Source organism: Cynocephalus volans, chromosome 3 (genome assembly GCF_027409185.1).
Source record: "Cynocephalus volans isolate mCynVol1 chromosome 3, mCynVol1.pri, whole genome shotgun sequence".
Classification (NCBI taxonomy): domain Eukaryota; kingdom Metazoa; phylum Chordata; class Mammalia; order Dermoptera; family Cynocephalidae; genus Cynocephalus; species Cynocephalus volans.
The window spans coordinates 121,744,259-121,768,634 of record NC_084462.1 but is presented as its reverse complement, the minus strand read 5'-3'; the positions used below and the strand labels follow the sequence as shown (position 1 = coordinate 121,768,634).

Here is a 24,376-nt window from a genome sequence, read left to right as displayed (position 1 = left end):
TAAAACCACAATGATATACCACTACACACCTACTAAAATAGCTACAAATAGAAACACTGACAACACGAGTTTTGGTTAGTATGTGGAACAACAAGACTTCAATAAATTGCTGCTGATAGTATAAATGATACAGCCACATCTGTAAAAAATTTGCTAATTTCTTTTAAAAACAAATACATTCTTACCTTCTGACCCAGCAATTCCACTCATAAGTATTTAATCAAGAGAAAGAAAATGTATGTCCACAAAAAGACGTGTACAAGAATTCTCATAGCAGTCTTAATTAAAGTAGATAAAAACTGGACAAATCCAAATGTCCATCAACAGTAGAATAAATAACAAATGTAATATTATACAATGGAATATTACTTATCAATAAAAAGGAATGAACAGTTGATAGACAAAGCAACACAGATGAAAATCACAAATATTTTCCTGACATTTTACAATTCAACTTACATGAAGTTCTACAATAAGCAAAACAAATCTGTAGTTTAAAAAAAATCAGAAAAGTTGGTTAGTTGGGGCAGGGATGATACATAGAAAAGGGATATAAATGAGGGAACTTTCTTAAGTCACGAAAATGTTCTATATCTTTTTAGGGATGTGGTTACATGGATGTAGAAATGTGTGTAAATTTTATCTGGAATCAAAATTGTGAACAAATGAAAAGTAAACATACAAACAGTAGAAAATTCTTGAATTTTCAATGATCACTAAAACCAAAACAAAAATACTCATCATGAAAATGTTTAATATGCTAATGATTTATAGATATATTTTTTGAAAAGGTTTCTAGATAAATTATAATTGTAAAGTATATTTTATTACATATTTTAACCTACTTATAAGATTATTACAATGTTTTACCACAATGGTCTAAATAATATTAATAATGAGTTAATACATATCTTTGGGATTTTTTTCAAGGGATTATAACACTGAAACAGGCTACTAGTAATAAAAACCATTTTCCCCTGAATCTTTTTAAGATTTTGACATTAAATATTTAAATTAATTCCAGGAAGTGGTTTGGGAGACTGATCTTTTGTGATCCCAGAGCTTAGTGTTATGATAGATGAGTCAAGTAGCAATTAATCAAACAAACCTGTATGCAAATGTACAAGCACAGCCAGAGTCATTTTCAAAAGAGTAAAGAACTTGATATATTGTGTTGAGAATGCAAGTTTTATTTAAAAGTTTCCTGACACTTTGGACTAAAGACACGTACCTTTCTTTGAGTGATATATTCAGATATCTTTACATTTCTCCTGCAATATATATGGAAGCGTTGCTGGTAATTTTACTAGCTATTGGGTTACATGTACTTGTGTTTTTGAAGATAAAAATTAACATAAATATAATCTGTTAAAACGTTAACTGAAATTTTTCTTTATAAAATCAAAGATGTACTAAAGAAATAAAACCATACCAATTTGAATTTTGGGGCACAACTGACAATTTATAAAACTATCAAATAGTTTCCTCAGCATATTACTACAAAATGTCAGTTCCCTTTAAGAAAAAAATCCCATCTTAAGAATAAAAATGGTTTCATGCTAAAAAGTTTATAATATAGTTTCTATAATACTTAGAAATTTCTACTAATTATCAAATACATTCAAAATGAGCTCATGGCTCAAATTCACATTTTTGCACTGTTTCCCAACCTACTACTGGAAGAACGCTGCCTCTTCAAGAAAGGCAGAATAAGTTTACTATTACACTAAATAACATAGTGAAGAAAACAGTATTATGTACTTAATATGATCTATAATATTTTTTAATGGTCTTTATGATACAGATAAAGACTGATTTTTAGGAAAATAATTTGTGCTATCATAAGCAACTAAGATGGCAAGAACATAGGTATAGTTTTAGGATGTTGAAACTCATAATCCCTGTTCTAGCTGAATGACCTGCATGGATTAGCACTGAGAAAGAATCATAGAAAACCTAGACCTACTTCAAAAAATAAAGAAAATCTTACAAGAAAAAAAAGTCAGTCCTTGAGAGCAAAATACAAGTTTAGAAAAAGATACATTTCTTGCCTATACAAGAATAAAACAAGACACAAATAAATGTGATCATCTTAGATATGCTGTGATCTCAAACATCTCAAACATACGAATTTTTAGAAAAAGTAAAACTAATGAATATGTAAAAATATTCAATTAGGATTGTTACTGGGGGATAGGAACATGGATTAACTGGAAAGGGCATGAGGAAACTTTCTGGGGTACTAGCAATGTTCTATATTTTAATTGTGGTGGTGATTACACAGCTGAATGCATTTGTCAAACTTAGAGAATGCACACTTAGTGATATGTAACTTTAAAATCAAAAGAAAATAACTATAAAAATATTGAACTCTAGCTAATGATATGCTATGCTGAATGATTTAGGGGCCAATGTACTGATGCCCTGCATTTACTTGAAATACATCATAATGAGATGAATTGATGGATAGAAGGAAGGCTGGGTAAATGCACAGATAATGTAATAAATCAAGCTATGCATCTGACAAAGGATCAATACCCCAAATATACAAGGAAATCAAATAACTCAATAGTAAAAAAACAAATAATCCAATTAAAAAATGGCCAAAGGCGCTGAACAGACATTTCTCAAAAGAAATGGCCAACAAGGTGTATGAAAAAATGCTCAATATCACTAATCATCATAGAAATGCAAATCAAAACCACACTGAAATATCATCTCACCCCAGTGAGACTGGCTATTATAAAAAAGACAGAGAACAACAAATGCTGGCAAGGATACAAAGAAAGGGGAACCCTTATACATTGTTGGTGGGATTGTAAATTAGTACAGCCATTATGGAAAACAGTATGGAGGTTTCTCAAACAACTACAGATAGAACTACCACACGATCCAGCAATTCTATTGCTGGATATATACCCAAAGAAATGGAAATTCTCATGTTGAAGGGATAACTGCACTCCCATATTTATCACAGCTCTATTCACAATAGCCAAAATATGAAACCAAACTAAATGTCCATTGATGGACGACTGCATATAAAAAAATGTGTTTTATATATATACAATAAGAAAACAAACAAATTTAATAGACACTTCACAAAAGAAAGTATCAAAATGGCCAATAAACATGAAAAGGTGCTCAATATCATTAGTCATTAGAGAAGTAAAAATTAAAGCCACAATGAAATATGACTACCTACCCATAAAAATGATGGAAACCAAAGTAAGTAATGATACCAAGTGTTAACTCTCACAACTGGAGCAATTCTCTTACATTGTTGGTGCAAACTGTACAATAACTTTGGAAAAATGTTTGGCATTACCTACTAAAGTTAAACCTATGACTCAGCTATTCTCCTTTGTATAATATGCTTGTATAAATGTACCAAAACAAATGAATGCTTATGTCCACCAAAAGACATGTACAAGAACATTTATAGCACTTTATTTCATAATAGGTTCAAAATGAAAACAATCTAAATTTCTGTCACCTGTTGAATATGTAAATAAATCATGGTATATTCATAAAATGGAACATAACACCACAATGAAAAAGATAAATTATTGATCACGGTAACTATAGAGATCAACATATAGTAATAACATTGGGTGAAAGAAGTCAGACAGAAAAGAGTGTATAACATATGATTACTTTTATATGAAGTTTAAAAACATGTAAAATAACCTATGGTAATAGAAGAACAGTGATCATCTTTGGTGAGGAATTTTGACTTTAAGACACATGAAGGAGACTTCTGGAGTGCTAGAAATGTTCTCTCTCTTGATCTGGGTGCTGCTTACATGGGCACACATACGTGTAAAACTTCCTCAAATCCTTCACTTGAGATTTGTTCACTTTACTATAAGTTATACCCCCCTTTAAAATATATAAGAAATACAAACTTTCACTTCCATAGCTTTTATATCTATTCCTCTCTTTATTTTTCTTGTTTAGAACCTCATCATCTCTAGCTTGAATTATAATAGGTTCCCAATTGGTCTTCTCAAATTTAGATTTATATTACTCAATCCACTTTATGCGATGCTGCCCAGAAATTTTCCTCAAGAATAGCACTTTCTGTATTTACCAGAAAACTCAAAATCCTCAAAGGTTCCACATTGCCTAGAGAAAAAAGTCCAAATTCCAAAATAATTTTTCCATTTTATTCACTTATAGCCCCCTTGAATGAAATTTAAAATAACATTTGTAGGTATAACTTTTCTAGGAAGGCTATTTGGAAATATATATTTATTTCTAATTTTTTGTATTCTTTGATCTCTCATTTTCACTCCTGGGAATTTTCTTTGAGGAAAGAAACATAGATGTACATTAAAATTTAGCCTCAAAATGTCCCTGTTATCAAAAAATAGAAAAAAGTATAACGTCTCCCAAGTGGTAAATGAGTTCAACAAATCTCAACATATCCACATTATAAAATTATGAAAATATCTGACAAAATGTAATATCAAAGTGAACAGTCAGGTTACAAAGTAGTAATGTACAACATATGCACTGAAAAAAGACAATCTGTACATGATTATTTCCAGGAAGTGAGTTTATGGACAATTTTTTCCTTCTTTTTGCATATCTGTACGTTATGAAGTTATCTGTACTTTCAAAGAGTCATAAAAATTTTATAATTTGAAAAAAGAAAACTAATGGAATAGATAAAATAGCAACAACATATTTTAGCAAGATGGGCTGGGGAAAAAACATGCGCAGGCAAATAATTGTATGATAGACAGTAAAGCAAATTAACAAATTAACAGGGGAAAAATTAATAAAAATTTTACAATAACTATAATAAAGAAGGTTAGACAGTTTCCTACTTTTCCTGAGAAGTGAAACTCTAAATATTATGATTTATTTTAAAGTTTGACCTTCTTGCCAAACTTCTAATAATTTGATAAATCATTATTTTGCATCTATGATATGCTATACACTATACTACTGATAAAGAATACAACACTGATAGTGAAGACAACACTAACAAAGAAGAGGTTAAGACACGGGGTTATTTGGTTATTTCTTCTCCTGAAGTGGAAGATTAACTTTGATGGTTACATCATTAGCCAGGATTTGGGGTTTGCTCTTAAAGTGGGTTTGTTAGCTTATGCTGCACTCCCTAATCTCAACCTGCTTTTTCATAATGACTTCTGGTCACAAAGAATATTAAGTAAGAACTTCATAACCAGGCAAGGAGTGTTCTAGCATGGATTCCTGAATCTTGAAATATGTGTCATTATCTTCCCAGATCTTAATTTCTGCTCTTGTTTTAACAGAGAGAAAATGCTTTGCAATTTTAAAATTATTCATACCTTTTCCTCAGATATGCTGTCTCTTTTACAACTTCTGGATCTGTCTTGCTGACTGTGTGATAAAATATCCAACATTTAGGTTTATTCCATATCTATATAAAAATTACACAAAAAAGTATCTGGAACACATTGACCCTAATGATTTCGACACCTTCAAAACGTTTATTTCAAGTGTCTTTTTCTCTTGAGTGTAACTCAATACAGCACTCTAAAACAAACAATTACTTGACAAAACAACAATTCTTTGAAACATGGACTTACCAATGTTTTACTATCCAGAAGCTTGCCTTTAGAAAAACCCTCCTCAGACACTATACGCCGCCCCTCATCTAACGCCAACTTTTCGCCCTCCACTACAGGGAGAAAAAAAAAGTTGTATATTATACTTCCTCACTTTCTATTCTCCCCTCAAAGCACTCCAAATGGCCTGTGTCCCAGACAAAACTCTAGTCAAGGCCCTCAACATCATCCACATGATCACATCTATCTTCATTCTGCTTGACCTCTCAACACCATTCCAGGGAACTGACCACTCTTATCTTTTGGAAACACTTTCTCTTCTTGCCTTCTCTGGCACCACACTTCTCTTCAATTTCCTTCTACCTCATTCGACACTCTTTCCAATATCATCACTGGGCTCCTCCTAGTTTGCTCAACTGCTAAATGCTGGCACACCACAGAGCTTGTTCCTGGGTCCTTTTGTCTTCTTGGTAATCTTTCCCTCATTTCATCTAGTTCCATAGCTTTAATTATCTATATGCTGATGGGTGCAATAGTCAAGTTCCTGGTCGATATTTTCACTTGAATTTTTAAAAATCATCTCAAACCACATCCAAGAAAGATTTTAATTTCCATCCCAAAATATGATGATCCATCACAATAGATAGAGCAAATATCTACACAGTGTTCATGTCTAAATACAGTAGTCAGCCTTAATTCCTCCTCTCGGGTTTTTTTTTTTTTTTTTTTAGTTTTATTGGTTATGCATATTCATGGAGTACAAAGCTAACCATCAGCACTTGTGCCCAAGATGTGATGGCCAGACCAATACTATCAGCATGCCCATTACCACAAACTGTGATTATTCTTTTGCATGGACTATTTCAACAGCTTTTCACTTTCAACACTTTCTGCATTTAGATACAATTTCTACTCCTAACATGACCTATCAGACCATACAGATGTGCCTGCTGTCTGTGTCTTCTACCTCCTTACTTCACACTCTCTTCCTTGCTCACTGCACTTCAACCACATTTAAGCTCAGGACATTTGCATCAATGCCTTAAACGTACTAAGCTTGTTCCTCCCCTCAGGGCATTGCTGATCTCTTCTCTTGTGATGGAATGTTTTTCCACAGCTCTTTGCACGGCTGGATTCTCGCCTTCTTTCAAGTCTTAGTTGAGGTATTCACCTTAACAAAGACAACTGTTTTGATCAACCTATGTAAAGTGGCAAGCCCACCACCAAGTGCAGTCACTCTCCATTACCTTTTTATTTTCATCATGCCACCACCTAAAAGTACTTTATTTGTTTGTTCACTATCTATATCTCCATATGAAAATTTAAGTTCCATATGAGGAGAAACCATTTACATTTGGATTACTGCTGGGTTCCCAACAAAAGGCACATAATAGGTACTCAATGAAATGTGGATGAATGTATATTTCACTAACTTCTTTTAGTTTTATGTATCTTGAAATAGATCTCAAACAGCCAAGCTCATTAGTTCATTAATTCAACAAATATATACAGGCATACCTCATTCTATTGTGCTTCACTTTATTGTGCTCCACAGATACTGTGTTTCTTACAAATTGAAGGTTTGCGGCAACACTACGTTGAACAAGTCTACTGACGCCATTTCTCTAACAGCATGTGCTCACTTCACGTCTCTGTGTCACATTTTGGTCATTCTTGCAATTTTTCAAATGCTTTCATTATTATTATATCTGTTATGGTGGTCTGTGATTAGTGATCTTTGATGTTACTAGTCATTGTTTTGGGACACAATAACTGTGCTGAAAGCTCAGATGACTGTTAGCATTTTTTAGCAATAAAGTATTTGTATATTAAGATATCTACATTTTTAAAGACATAATGCTACTATATATCTAACAGACTTCAGTACAGTGTAAACATAACTTTTATATGCATGGGAAGCCAAAGAATTCATGTGACTCACTTTATTGCAATATTCATATTACTGTGGTGGTCTGGAACTGAACTCACAATATCTCTGAGGTGTGCCTGTATTAAATACATACATTGTCCTAGACATAGTGATGGGAAAATGCTGCATATTCTCCCCCGTATGTGGAAGCTAACAAAGTTGATTACACAGAAGTAGAGAGTAGAATGGTGGTTACCAGAGGATGAAAGGCTAGGGGGAAGAGGGAATAGTGAGAGGTTGGTTAACACTTACAAACGTACAGCTAGATAGGGGGAATAAGATCTAGTGTTCTATAGCACTGTAGGGTGACTATAATTGACAACAATTTATTGTGTACTTTCAATTAGACAGAAGAGAGGATTTTGAATGTTACCAACAAAAAGAAATGATAAATGTTTGAGGTAATGGAAAAAAAAAAAAGTAGTTATCAGGGTTTCAGGAGGAAGGGAGGAAGGGAGGAAGGGAGAGATGAATAGGTGGAGCACAAAGGATGTTTAGGGCAGTGCAACTATCCTATATGATACTGTTATGGTGAAGACATGATACTGTGGATTTGGCAAAACCCATAGAACTATATAACATGAAGAGGGGACCCTAAGGTGAAACTGAATTAACAATAACAGATCAATATTGGTTCGTAACTGTAACAAATGTACCACACTAATGTAACATGTTAAAAATAGGAGAAACTGTGGGGGACAACAATCTGTATTTTCTGCTCAATTTCTCTGTAAACCTAACTGCTATAAAAATAAAGAAAAATATTTTTAAAAATAACAGTTCCTATCTTCATGCTAGTTCATGTTAATAGGGAAGGCAGGCATAAAATCAATGAACTGAAACACAGTGACAACTGCTTTAACGGGATACATGGTAAAATGTGGGCACAAAGAATATAGTTATCAACATTGCTTCATGTGAGGGATCTTTATGAAAGAGATGCTACTTAAATTAGCCTTGAGCTAAAGGCATACACATGAGCAACAAGCAGAGAAGGAGCATGTTGTTTTGCTGAGAAGGAAGAAAATGCTTAAACACAAAAAAAGTGTCAAAAAGTAACAGACCACACATCGCTCAGCTGTCTTCCTGGAATTTTCTTCATTATGTTACTGGATTGGATTTATGTCTTTCTCTTATATGGTTTATTTCTTTGTTTTGCTGGAGCTGCAGCATGGTGGATGGTATAGGCTTACAGCCTACAGAGAAGCAGAATCCTAACTGGTGAAATGTTTAGCTGAATTTCCTTAATTACCCTGATTATTACCCCTTGGTTCTTCCATGTCTTTTGTATTTGTCAACTCTGAACACGAAGGACCTCTGGACGTATAGTTTTTATTATAGCATTTAACAAAAATAAGTCACAATTTAGTGACTTCATTTTTGATAATTTAATAAAAAAAAGATGTACTAGTATTTTTTCTAGAAGAGTCACAGAAATGTTTTAGAAAGATTTTCAACAATAAACAAAAGCAGAAATTAAAAGGGTTGATACTGAATTTAGATATTTGGAATGACTCATTGTTGGAACACAGTAATGAGTTAATATCATCTACATGGTGTTCAGATAATAGAAATTTTTGATCACTTATTCAGCCTTGATAGACCAACAAGAAGAAATATCTAAAAGACACAAAGTAAAAGGAAACCCAAGGAAGAGTTAAAGGCTGCTAAGATGCTTAACCTGGAAAAGAGAAAACAGAGATAGTTTCTGCTTTGCCTTCCTGTGCTCCAATCCTAAAAGTTTTTAGCCTATGTGAACGTTAATTCTAGATGTCAACTTGGTTAGATGAAGGAATGCTGAGAAACCTGGTAAAGCAATCTTTTCAGGTGTGTCCACGAGGGTGTTTCCTGCAGAGATTAGTATGAGAGTCTGAGTGGCCTGGGTGGGAAAGACCCACCCACAATGTGGGTGGGAACCATCCAATCCACTGGGGGTGCAGAGAGAACAAAAGACAGAGGAAAGAGGTGAAGCTCTCTCTCGATCCGCTGGAGCTGGTATACGCTCTTCTCTACTGTCCGTGGACATCAGAGCTCGAGACTCTTCAGCTTTTGGGTTCCAGAACTTACACCAAGGACACCATCAGCTTCACTGGCTTTGAGGCCTTTGGACTTGGACTGAGCCATGCTACTGGCATCTGGTTTATAGATGGCCTATCATGGGCCTTTTCTTCATAGTCATATGAGATAATTCCCCTAATAAATCCCTCTCATATAATTACAACATATACTATTGATTCTGTCTCTCTGGAGAACCCTGACTAATACAGCCTACATGATCCTTTTCACATTGTTTCTGAATTAATTATAATCAAGCTTGGTTATATAATCAAAGTCCCATTCTTATTAATAGGTGGGAATGAAATTAATCCGATTCACAACATACTATCCATTATGCCTGGAGGAGAGTCCAAATACCCATGTACATAATAGAATTTACCACTTTCTTCCTTCATCCCAATTTTATTTTAAGTCTTTATGACAAGGCTTTTCCCTTGGTATTTTGAATGTATTTTTATTTTATCAAGTCCCTGGGCCCATTTGGCTAAAGCCCACATACCAATCCCCATTCCCATGCCTAACTCAGTCAGGTCTCAGGGGCTGGGTCCCTCAGGTACCGCTGGTACCAGCTGGGGTCCAATCAATGAAAATCTCTACAATATTATCCTACTAACTACAAGTACCAATGAGGCCCAAAGTCTCCTGCTGCCAGGCCTTGTTCATCTATGCATATTCTTATATGTAAAAAAAAATAGCCTAGAGTTAGCCTAATTTTGCCAGAACCCCTAGAAAATATTATTTGAATTACTGTAGCTCACAATAAGGTCAACCCTCAAAGCTAATAATCTCCACTAAGGCTGGCTAGTTCTACGATTCTTGTTGCTTATTATTAGTGTTTAACCTGGATCCAATTGTGTCCAGCTGATAGGACTCAAGACATTACTGATAACATAGATATTTGAAAATACTTGATGCAATATAAATTATCTGTCAAATGTTCTGAGACCAATACTAGTACAAATGACTATGCATTAAGAGAAGATAGATATTTCACTAAATCGAAAATTAGCTATAGAGGAGATTCCTCAATTTAGTTAAAAGTTTAACTAGATGGTCTCTAGGGTCCTATGAAACAAAATTCTATGATTCTATGAAAATCCTTCCATTTAAAATTCCAAATATTTTGTTTGTGTAGAATAATAAACTAAAAGATCCCAGAAAAGGAGGATACTGAAGATGGAAGTTTTCTACAATTTTATTCAAATTTATGAACATGAATCGGCCAAAAAATGGACAAAGAAGAAAGAATGAACGATTGGTTGGTTGGTAAGGCAATTCCTTGATCAAACAAATGCTAATTATAACATTTTTAATTCATCCTAAGAAGAATTTAACACTTTCAGTTCCCACTTTGAGATAGAAGACATATGAAAGATTTTGTAATAAATAAGAATAGAAGGATTTATCTGAAAAAGATAAGATTTTAACTAGGCTAGTTCAAGTAAATAAAAGATTTTGACTGGATTTGACAAATCAAATAAGTTATCAAATGTATCAAAATCAAGAAATTCTCATCAAATCTGAAGATTTTCTATATCTATATAGAATGGGACTAAAGTTTTCCTGGCACCATACAAAGACATAATATAATTAAAAAATATCTGATGCTAAATAATAGCTTTAAAATTAAGGTGAAATCCCTGTGATCTTTCCAAAAACTATAAATCTCAGTTTAATCATGAGAAAAGCATGAGAAAAATCAAAATTTAGAGAAAGTCTACAAAATATCTGAGCAGTACCCCTCAAAATAGTAAAGGTCATGGTGGTGGGGGAGGGAGAGTCTAATAAATTCTCATATATTAGAGAAGACTGGACAGACATAACAACCAAAAGCAATGTGGTACACTGATGGTACACTGAACTGGATCCTGGAACAGAAGGACAGTTTAATAAAAAACTGGTGAAATCTGAATAACATCTGGAGTTAAATTAATACTAATGTACCAATGTTGGTTTCTTAATTTTAACAAACATACCACAGTAATGTAAGATGGCAAATTAGGGGAAACTAAAACTGGGTGAGAGATATATGGGAACTCTCTGTACTGTACCCATCTTTGAAACTTTTCTGTAATCTAAAACTATTCCAATATAAAAAGTTCATTTTTAAAAAATCAAGCTAAAAATAGTTTCCATTCAGATCTATAAGACAGTAATTGAGAAGTTTAAGTATACCAATGATTATAACATAAAAAGTAAAATGAATATTGCTTGGGCCAGAGGGCCTGCAAATGAGCAAATTAAAATAATTAAACAAACAGCAACTGCTTTCCCATAAAACATACCCATAAATATAGTGCAGTGGTAGATAATAATTATTTATACATAAAAACTTGTTGGCAAATAATGCCAAATGTTGATTTCTTTATTTATCTTTTTATACCACAAAAGGCCATGGGGAAAGGAAAGAAAGAGAGAATGGGTGGCAGTCAATATTTAATTATGCTCTATGTGTTTATTTTTAGTTAACTTTTATTTTTATTTTTAGTTAACTTTTAGTTTTAGCTATCTCTTCAACAATATAATGAATAACCTAAGATTGGATATATCTGGTAGGGAACAAATGGTAAAAGCGTTGCCCATTTTATAAGTTTAAGGATCTTTTCCAATTCTAGACTGAAGATGAGTGTCAGACTTCCACATCTAAATAGGATAGAATCAATTGTGGCAGACCAATGCTTCAGGCAAGAACAAGAAAAGCCAGATTAAACACAAAAATCATGTGTTTAATGGCATCACACGGCTGTTGCTGCAATAATGACTTGAGTATCTAAGATTCTGAAGAGTTTTTAACCGGGGAGAGGTGATTGGAAGATCTGCAGTTATTTTTTTCCCCTGAGAGTTTTACATACTCCAGGTTCAGGGAAAGGACCAAGAAATCAGGCTTTGACAAGGCAGAGAGCTCCTGCTGGAAGATGGAGAAACCACCCAAGCTTTTGGCAATTATGTAGGGCTGACAAAACTGGAGATTTGAGACTTGTTTCTATCCCAAGTCATTTGTCAAATTCCAAAACTGGGCAGGGCTTGAAGTTTAAAAAGCTAATCCCAAAACCTCTGAGAAGAATAGAGGAGTTTTCCACACTCTTACAATGCTGAGGAGAGAAACACTAAATATACAGGATCTGCCAGCAATAGGGCCCTTGTGAATACTCAGATCTCTGTGTAGGAGGCCTTACACAAGTCTAGGGTGAACCACAATTAGACAAAGACTTACCAAAACTTCCACCCAGCCTCCATGGGAGATAGTAATGCATTATGGGTAGTAATAGACATGGACTAATAGGAAACATTTTATGAAGTAGGAGAAAAGAGAAACAACTGGTTAAAGTGAAAACCTTGAGCAGGCCAGAAAACATGTGAACTAGTTCAGAGTAGAGAGGATGTCTTTAAACAGAAGCATGTGGTATAAAAGAAGCAAAGTGGAAAAGGCAGAGTATATGGGTGCAAATGCAGGTAGGCTGGTGGATGAAAATGCTTGGGAACATGCAGAAGTTCCCTTCTCGTTGAGGAGGAGAGGATATATATCTAAGGAGAAGGCAGAAGAGATAAAATAGTAGCCTAGAGGGGAGGGTGAAAGGACTAACAAAAGGCAAGATTACCCAGCAACTCTAAGGGTCTACTTGAAGACAGCAGTCATGAATTTAAGTTCAGTCTGAAAATTTGTGTGATTTTCTCCTGCCATGTATAGCTGGGAAGTTACAGAACAGACAGATGAATTTAACTAGGCGTTGGTTTTGCCAGGTAAGTAGGGCAAAGGAAGAGAGGGTCAAGAGAACTGAGGTTATAAATTATGCAAGTTGGTGATAATTATGGCAGGCCATGGAATCTAAGCTAAGTAAGGAGGAATGTGAGAACACGAGGAGTTTGACAGAGAGGAATTGGTAAGAATAATAGAAAGAGGTGTAGTGGAGTTAAAAAATTGCTAGAGTCAGAGATCTAGAGTAAGTCAGCTAGAAAGACAGTAGGTGGTAGTCAGAAAGTGGGATGCTTAAAATTGAGACTGATAACCAAGGATAGGATATAATCATGGCAATAGCAGTGTGTAGCACATGATGACAGGAGAAGAGAAATTAGAAAATGAGAGGCTGAGATATTGAAAGGATCATCTACCTAGATGTTTAAATTATCAAAAATTATGACAGGAGTGGGCTGAGGAAAGAGACAGTGAAATAGATCCTAAAACCTTTATGAAATGAAGTGACATAGGAGTGTGTACACGACTGCAAGAAGATATATACTAGGTAGTATAGTCTGATGCACAAGCTTCAAAGCTAGAGGTGTTTAGGGAGGAAAAACAACACCAATCTGAAAACATTAATGATAAATAAGCCTCCAAGTCCAGTGAGTTATACTGGTGTGGCAGAGAACACAGCCACTGCTTGAGAGGACTGCAGTAGAAACAGCAGCCTTAGGGAGGTCATCTGGTTTCAGTAAGAACAGAAAGGTGCAAATAATGATCAGAAAAAAACACACTAATAATTTGATCTATTTATTAACATTTACTAAAAGATACTGCATTGGGAATAAAGCAATAATAAAGACATAGTCTCAGCCCTCATAAAACTGCAACTCAAGTAAGAAGTCTCATATAAAAATGATTAAAGAATATAACTAAATTTATTTTAAGAAATTTACATTAAATTTTATAGAGAAATGAGTGCATATTTTGGACAGTAGAATAACAAAATACAAAATTATTTTAATATATCTAATCATTTTGGTACTTATTATATGCTAAAAACTAATGTAAATTAAGAATTTGGGGGCAAAAGTCACTATTTCATAGTAAAAATAAAATAGGGGGAAATGGTATGTATATGTTTTTACAGATACATGCATAGTTACCTGAGACAAAGCAGCATCCCGTTCTTCTATCAATGAATTCATTTCTTCTGCAGTTATTCTTTTTTTACATTCCTTGGTCTTGTAGATTCTATCCACAATTATAGCTCCATTCTTCTGAATAGCTATCCCTGTGTCTGCATTGTTTATTCTGTTCAGTAATTCCTGTAATGTCTACCAACACCATTATATGTTAGTCAGACATGAAGTTTTAATATATTTTATTTAATATAGGGTTTTAATTAATAGGCACATGTGAATTGTAAATTGACTGAGTGAAGTTATTGAATTTTCATATTGCAGCAAAGATGTACATTATTAGTGTGTCAATTCTTCTTTTTCCCACATCTTAGTTCTTGAAACCCACTCAATTGAACTTAAGCCTCTAAGATATAAGACTGACATCAAGAAATCTCCTCAGAGAATGGCTTACCATGTCATTTTCTTCAGGGTTAATATTTTCTAGCCTAGAAAAAAGGGACACAGAAAGCCTGATCAGTAGCATTTCCTTAGTGCAGCAAAATGAGTTCGCTTTTTAAATCTTTAGAACCTCAAGTAATTTCATTCGACTAGTCTTTAGAGTCAACCATGACACTGAACATATTAAAGTGCCACCTGCTCGACTCCATCTTTCAATAATGCTCCATATCTTCTGCACTGACTTCAGACTGTTAAGTTATTAATGTTTACTGCTATATATGACTACAAGGATCAATTGTTCATATGTGCTTAGATGAAGAAAGTTCCCCAGTGATAGAAGCACTCATTCTCATCATTATATTTATTCCTGGACTTTCAATTCTTATCAGAAACTGTATTTCCTCTTTTTTTTGGATGCCATCACAAATTTAAAAAGGCAAGTATTTTTATTACAAATTTAACTACACTTACTCCAAAGCAATGACAAATAATTACACTAAATTTGACATGAAAATCTCTTGCTGCTACTTATTTGATAAAACAAATATACTATAAAGAAAGTTTGGCCAAAATTGGACCACACTTTTAGATGACTAATGTTATTTTCTCTTTTTCATAATATAGAATTATTCAATTCAATTATTCAATTATTCAAGACAAAGTAAATTGGTTCCCCTCATAAAATGCATTTTGTCTTATAAGAGTCATGGTGTCTACTGAAATGTTTGCTGATGTTGATGAATTGAAAAAAATGTAGTAAAGATAAAGAAAGAAGTTCTAAGCAACATGTCTTTAAGAATGTCAACAATATAATTAGGCAATCATTAAATTGGGTAAATTAAAAGAAAATCTATATTGGGTATTAGTGAAATAATACAGATTCTAGAAATAATCTCGATTATTTTATAATTGTATAAAAAAGTTTATATATCCAAGTTCCTGTTTTCTCAAGTCCCCCCCCATTTCTGTGCTTCTATAATTTAATATTTACTACAAAAAAGGATACTAGGAAAAGATAATAGAAGACACTCAATAAATGTTACAAAATTGTTCCAAACTCCACAACTGGGTGAAATTGCTACACTTATGGAGAAAGTAGTAACTTTAGAACATAGAATTTTAACAGAAAAAGTATATAAATACATATCAAAAAGCAAATTCTACAAATACTTAAGTAGTATAAGTTAAGAGGAAGAGATAGCAGTTTTGAATTATATATAACAATGCATCTCAAACTACTAATGTCCGCTTGGATTCATATTTCAAGAAGGGCAACTACTTTCATCTTTTATCTTTTTTTCCAAAATTAATCAACAGTTTTCAAAGATGCTGATTAACAAAGGTGTGTTCGATGAGAACTGTGACGATAACCACTTCTTTTATACTCAATTGAAAAATATCAGAAAAGTATAAGAAAATGAAATTCTACTTATTTAAGGTCACAATGAAAGTATTTAAAGAACACCGGTAGCATTTATCCATCAGTTATTGGTTGGCTAAATATGATTTTTAAGGAAACCATATGTGGTGAGTAATATCTATCTTAATTTCATACTTTTTAGATGAAATCATACTAAAAGCTTATTATGGCAGTTTCCCAATAAAATCCAATTTACATGTTTATAAATTTCACAATTTATGATCATTTAAAATGCAAGCAGTTACATGATAATTAAGCATTTAGACTGGTAGACTTCTGGGAACATTTGCAAAAAAAAAAGAAATTTAGTTATCAAGGTTATAAATCTCCATTTTTACTTTCCAAGAATTATATATGACCAGAAAGAAAATAATAGAGTAAGTAGGTTACTTAATGTGCATATTTCCAAATAATCAACACAACAAAAAGTATATAAAATTTCTATTTAATACTTGTAAGTTGTCTTCAGGCATTGCAATGTGAAGAATTATTACTTTAAGGAGAGGAAGATGAAGAGTTCAAATGTTTTAAATCAACACCTTTGAACAGGAAAGAGTTAAGATAATTGTATTTAGTATCATATCAAAACTGCTAACAATTAAAATTAAAAATCAAAATCAAATTTTCTTATCAAGGACTATACTAGATCCTTGACACATGAATTTTACATTCAGACTTTAGATAATTTGTGTAATTGTCCCTAAAAGTACATAATACACAGTGATTTGTCATTTTGCTGATAAATGAATTCAAGCTATGTTTTTGGTGAGGCCAGTTTGCTAGGTTTGACATGCAGGATATGAGTGAGCCAAGTCAACTACTCAGCATTTGGATCTCAGTCTTGCTTTATTATAATTCTTTATAACTGATATACATATAGTGATAAATGGCGATCAAGAGAAAAATATAACTTTAATCAAAATGGAAAAATGGTTTATCTGAGATTGGTAAATTTGTATAGACATATACAATAACTTTCATGACAAACATGAATCTGGAAAGAGAAAAACTGATCCTTATATTTCTCTATTTGTATTTCTTTAGAAGTATTATTTGTCACAGATATCAAAAGATCAATTACATCATATAGAGCAGGGATTAGCAAACTTCTTCTGTAAAAAACCATATAGTAAATATTTTAGGCTTTGCCATATGTTCTCTGCCATAGCTACTAAACTCTGCCTTTCTAGGGCAAAAGCATCCATAGACAATATGTAAATAAACAGGTTGTGTTCCAATAAAACTTTATTTACAGAAACAGGTGGAGGCTGGATTTGCACCATAGGTTCTTAATTTGACAATCCCTGATACAGAGTACTGGAAAATGAGACCAGATCTTTGATATTAATTCACCAAGTGCCAATTCAGTATATTTGACATAATTTTCTGAGCCGGACCATTCAATATCTACTTAAAGAATCAACAAAAGTGATTTTTAGAAAATTAAATTCAGACCTACAATAAGTACATCACTTACTGTATCACTTAGTTTATTTAAGTGCATGTACAACACATAACACTTTACTGATTTAAATAAAGACTTAAAATAATAATGGATGTTATATGAAATATAACTGACAATAAATTATATCTCAGTATGAGGTTTACAATTAGACAAAAGAATCTCAACCTTTTGTAAACTCTAAATTATGCCTACAACAGTCTAACGTGACGTAGTCATGATAATTAGTAAGAATTTTGCTGAAGTAAATGTCCATGGGCTCAAGTTTCAATTGATTTCCTATACCACGCAAATTCTGACTGACAATCTTGGACTCTAAATGAAAAGACCCATGCATGAAATGTCACATTTCTTGATTTATCCCTAAATCAGTCAATACCAACCTTTTCTTTTCTGAAAGAAACTACAGTCATTCACCGTGTTCAATGGTAAGAAGCAAAATGTTGACCTCAAATAATAAAAAAGAACTAGTGATCAGCTAATCAAAAAATTCTAAACTGTTCGCTTTTATTTTCTAATTCTCATTTTTGAGACAGCACCACACTTAATATGTTAAAAAATATCAATTATAACAAAGAGACTAAAAAAAGATATGATCTCAAAAGTTAGAATATACCATATGTAAATATTTGTGCATTAGTATGTGTATGTAAGTCATTTTAACTTGAATCTTTTTTACTTTTTTTCCAGTTTTGTATAAAAGCCAAAAAAAAGAAAAAAAGCATTGAAGATTCAAGAGGTAAGAGAAAGCAGAATAAGACAGGAGAGACACTAAAACAGAGACACAAAACAGATTGAAAGTGACAAAGGAGGTGAGAGAAAAAAGAAGGCAGAAGAAATCTGAAGATCATAGAAAGCAAGAAACAGAAAGTTAAAAGAAAAGAGATGTGAAATCATTTATATCATTTCATCCTATATAATGCCTCCAAATATGCCTCTCAGTAAAGCAAAACTTAGTTATGAATTGGTTCTATCTTATTAAGGATTTAGTCTAAAACACACTCTTGAGGGTTTAGAACCTCAGCTAAGGAGAAAGGAACCTTTGAAACTATGCTGCACCATTTAAAACTATGCTGACATCCTATTTTCTTTGTGGTTACTGTTCTTGCTTGGTTTGTATGGCCTTTCCTCATCCACACACCCCCTCCTGCACCCCTCAACTATGATGCAGTAGGAGCCCCTCTTATAAACTCTTTCTAGGAAACAATAATTTTTCAGATCAATTAACACTGTTTTAAATATCTTCGTAATTATTTACTTAATGTTCCTAAATTTGGGACCATAATGCTGTGTCCTGAGCAACTAGCACTGTACTTGACACATAGTATATATTCAATAAATATTTAGTGAATGGATCAGCTAATTAAAAGAAAAGACTTGGAATTGTGTGTTTTCCTTTTCTCTCATTCCCATTCCTCCCTTAATACGAATAATACACAAGACAAATTGAAAAAGACTGCCTCAAGGAACACTAATTTCAATATACTGTAATAAAAAAATAACAAATATATTTACAAATTAAAGCAGATGCACAATGGACAGTAAAAACATTAGGAAGAAGGAAAGTCTCAATTTAGATATATCAGTTAAAGAGAGAGAATGAACAAAACTAAGAGACCAATGTAATAGGGGTTCTGAGGAAGAACTTTTGGCTTAGATTTGTGGACAGACGGTTATGCCACTGATCAAGATAAGGGATTAAGGAGGGGAATCAGGTTTTAAGAATGAAATATTTCATTTTGGATATGCTAAGTTTGACTTGCATGTGTAAATCTGAGGTAGACAATTCCGACAACTTGCAATTGATTGACTTTGAGTCTTTGGCCCAGTAGTCAAGCTCTCCAACCTTTTTCATCTATAAAGCACTAATACCACCTACCTCAGAAGAGTTGTTACACTAAATGAAAAACTGATTTGTTATCTTTTGGGTTAAATTTGATTTTTTTAAAAGCAGCAAAATATATTTAAAAGCAAACGTCATGAATAAAATTGGTGATTGATCTAGGTAATACAATGTATGGACATAAATTACATGTACATATAATACAGTACTGTTCAGCAGCTGATTAATTCAACACCAGCTGCTGTATTTTCAAGTTTCCAAAGAAGAGTTCTAAAGTTTTAATGGCTGCGTTACTGAATTGTTTTTTTAAGTCATCTACTTTGGAAAGCATGTATAAAAACTTTTGGTTCTAGTAAGCATCTCGGTAAGTAAAAACAAACTGATTCTAAAATGTACATGGAAAGGAAAAAGTACCAGAATAGCCAAAACAATTCCGTAACAAAAGAGTGAAGGACTGACATCATCCGATTTCAAGACTTATTATAAAGCTTCAGTAATCAAGATTGTGTGATACTGGCAAAGGGACTGACATACAGATTGAAACAGAATAGAAAGTCCAGAAATTAACCCCATATAGTTAATTTATTTTTGACAAAGGTGTAGAGGAAATTTAATGGAGAAATGATAGCCATTTCAACAAATGGTAGTGGAATAAAAGAATGTCTATATGCAAACGGGGAAAAAAAAAAAAAAAGAACCTCCACATGTACCTCACACTTTCCACAAAAATTAACTCAAAATGGATCCCAGACCTAACTGCAAAACACAAAACTTATAACTTCTGGAAGGAAACACAGAAGAAAATCTATGTGACCTTTCATATGGCAATGAGTTTTAGATACAATACCAAAAGCACAATCCATAGAAGAAAAACAAAATGGTAAGTTGGATTTTTTGAAAATATAAAACTATATTTTGCCAAACATACTGTTAAGAGACCCTAAAAAACAACACAGGGATTTGAAAATATTTTCAAACCACATATCTGGTAAAGGACTTACATCCAAAATATAAATAACTCTTTTAAACAATAAGGAAAAAAACTCCAATATTAAAAACTGTATCAAATATTTGAACAGATACTTTACCAAAGAAGATATATAGATAGCAAAGAAACAAAAAAGATGCTCAACATAATTTGTCATCAGGGCAATCCAAATTAAAATACTGAGATACCACTGCACACCTATTAGAATGGCTAACATTGAAAATAAGAAACAAAATGAAAACAACATTCCCAAATGCTGGCAAGGATGCAGAGTAACAGGAAAATTGCTTCGTTGCTGGTGGGAAACCAAAATGATACAGCCTCTCAGAGAGTTTGGCAGTTTTTTATAAAGTTAATATAGGTTTAACATATGACCTAGCAATTGTGCTACTAGATTTACTCAACTGATCTGAAAACATATGTCCAGACAAAAACCTGTACACGTTTATAGCAACTTTATTCAAAATAGGACAAACTGGAAGCAATCAAGATATCCTTTATATATGTGAATGGATAAACAAATTGTAGTACATGCATACAGTGAAATACTATTCAATAAGAAAAAAGAACAAGGTATTAATTCACGCATCAACATAGATGTATTTTACTAAGTAAAAGAAACTAGTTTGAAAAGGCTATATGTTGTATGATTCCATTCATATGACATTCCAGAAAAGGAAAAACTATGAGGGGCAGAAAACAGGTCAGTGGTTGCCAGGGGTTTGAGAAGTTATGAGTATTTGACTAGAGAAAGCAATGGGATTTTTTTAAGTGGTAGAACTAAATTAGATACATGACACTACGTGTTGGTCAAAACCCACAGAACTTTACAGCACAGGATGACTCTTAATGTATGCAAATTTTAAAAATCAACCAGGAGGTCAAAGGATCCTAGGATGGAATACAGACTATGATAAAAGAGCCTAATTACATTACAAGAATATGGCATAACCCCAGTTAAAGAGGTGTGGAGGGGGGAAGGGGAAGGACCAATCTAAGTAACTTGGAAAATGGTGTCTTGAAAACTAACTTTAAGACTACAGACTAAAGGACATAGTATAGTCCCTTATACTATAGGACAGACATAGTATACTCTCATTTGTAAAGTTGTTTCTCATGGCAGTATGGGTTAATGATTCTGAAAGAGTTATAATGTATAGTGGAGTTGAAGAAATAAGAAAATGGATGATGGCTGGTGGAGGCCAGGTTTCTCAATGTTGGGCAAATTACAGATGAGTAAGAGGTAATGGATTAGAATTAAAGACATCAGTACTTTAACTCATGTTTAGCTTAATATAGACACAGATGGGTAGACATGCAAATAATTAGAGATATGTGTATATACATCAGTTAGTATACATACATATATTTCCTACTCTGTCTGCTGAGACAGCCTAGAAGTAATCATACTCCAGTAACAATGGACATAACCCAGCACCCAGATCTTGGCTTCTTGTACTATTTTCCAATGAAAGGAACTAGAGCTCATTGGAGGAATGGCAGCTTCTAGGTGTGGTGTACACCCCTATACAAGATAACCCTGGGGAATTTTCTAGTGCTAGAAATTAAGAAAATGTTCAAAAATCAAAAGGATGGGGACATGGCAAAGACATATAGGAGCTAAGCTCAAAGAGCTTCCAGTAGCCAAAGCTGAAACAGTCCAAGCAACAAAATAAGTCATATAGTTTTAGATTACAATCCAAAATATTAAATGAATATGTCCCTACTGACATAAAAATAACTGAAAAAATAAATAAACGGGAGACAAGATAAATCTCCTGTACTAAAGAACCACAAACAATTTATGTAGATATTTTCCCTGGCAGGAGGTGGAGCTCAACAACCCCCCACCTTCATTCTTGAGTATGGGCTCCACTTAGAGATTTTCTTCCAAAGAGTAGAGTATGAAAAAGGGAATGGAGGTAAGTAACTTTATAACAGAGAAACTCAGCAAATCCTGCTTTGGCCAAGTGATCAAGATTAACATCTTGGTGGTAAGTCATGCTGATAAAATATAACCTTGAAATGATGTAATAGAATGGCACTCACTTCTGTGGTCTTCCACCCCAAAACTCATAACCACAGTCTAACCATGAGAAAAACTTCGAAAAACTCAAATTGAGAGACATTCTTTAAAATACCTGACCAGCATGCCTCAAAATTATCTAGGTCATCGAAAAGCAAGGACATCATGAGTAAATGTCAGAGACCAGAGTAGGCTAAGGAGACATAAAAAACTAAATATAATATGTAATACTAGATAGGATCTTGGAACATTTAAAAGGACATTAGGGAAAAACTAGTAAAATCTGAATGAAGTGTGGAGTTTAGTTAATAGTTACGTTACAATGCTGAATTCTCTCCTGTGACAAAATGTAACATATTAATGTAAGATATTGACAATTAGGGAAACTGGGTAAGGGTTAGACTGGAAGTCTCTATACTATCTTTACAACTTTTCTGGAAACCTAAAACTATTCTAAAATAAAAAATGTATTTGAAAAAATTGGAAGTCCAAGTAAAGATGTCAGTGAAGCCTGAATGCAGAAACTTATTTATCCCATCATATAACTACATGAACAGATAATAAAAATTAACCAAACAGTAAAGGAAATAGAGCATCATGTAGTAAAAGTAGAGAGGGGGTGGAGGGTGAAGAGATGAAGATTTTGGCCAGGTTCACCGAAAATATGTATTAGGAAAAAACAGTGAGCTAGCGAAGTCCTGAGAATTTTTCACTAATACCACACAGCTTGGAAATAACCTGAGAATAGTTGAATAAATAGCCCAGAGAAAAGTAAAGGCAATTCTTCCTGAGTAGAAGCCTGCATTACTGAAAAATCTATACAGAGAAAGCAAGAATCATCAGAACTGGCCATTTTTAATAACAATGCTGAAACAAATAAAAGCCCAAGCCAAAAGTAATACCCATGGAGTCAGGACATACAGAAGATCAGAAGCATAAATCCTAGATGTATGACACCAAACATAATCCCCTAAATAGAGGACAGAACCTCTAACCAAAGGGGTATATAGCCCAAGGGAGGTCTTCTCAACTTCATCCTCATCTCATTGCCATGGGTTATACAGAAAGATAGCAAGACAACAATAACTTAATTAGAAACTGCAGCTCAGAGAAAGCATGTAGGTCTCTACATGAAATGTTTATCAAGGAAAATTCATCTATACCATACTGGGACAAAGAGAAGCTCTTGAGGAGAAAGATGGCCAACTAGAAGATTCTACCACTCGTCTCTCCCACAAAGACAGACAAAACAATGACTAAACAACTATATTGGGGCAAAAAACTAAAGGAGAGTACTGGAGTACATCAAAGGAGGAACAGAAATGCTAGTGAGCACAGAAACTCAGAGAGCAGCCCCATAAAGAATGGAAGAAAACACTGGGCTTGCACCACCCCATCCCCCAGCTAGGAGCATCAAAGAACCAAGAAGAGCTTCTCCCTGCTAAAGGTAAACAAGAGGACCACAGCAGCCCACAAACACCTTGGATGCTTACCATCCTCATCACTGGGGACCCTGGTAGTTATCGCAGGCACTAAGCCCAGCTAAGGGAGCTGCATGGGGTCCACACAATTGTGCTCCCCAAGAGGAGCCAACACTGTGCCCTGCCCTCTGTGGCTCACATGACTACTGCGCCATTTTGAAAGTGGAATTGCTGCTAGAGGGTGTCTTACCCTGGAGGTGAAGGATAAACTTTTATCCCAGAAACTAGGCCATCACTGAAATGACTTCTCCAAGCCTACTTGAAAGCAGCTGTTATACCCTGCCCTGAGGGCCTAGGCATTGGTGGAAAGGCTCCACCCATCCCTCCCTCAGGATTGAACTGAAG

At 33.8% G+C, this 24,376-nt stretch overlaps 1 protein-coding gene across 1 annotated transcript in view; it reads right to left on the bottom strand.

Annotated features, from left to right (window-relative positions):
• Positions 1-24,376, bottom strand: part of MIPOL1 (mirror-image polydactyly 1) — a 296,888-nt gene that overhangs the window by 184,714 nt on the left and 87,798 nt on the right. The window contains exons 6-7 of the mRNA XM_063091188.1: positions 14,825-14,858; positions 14,395-14,565 (exon numbers count right to left, since the gene is read on the bottom strand). Of these exons, the coding sequence (XP_062947258.1) occupies positions 14,395-14,565; positions 14,825-14,858 (205 nt within the window). The remainder of the gene's footprint in view (positions 1-14,394; positions 14,566-14,824; positions 14,859-24,376) is intronic.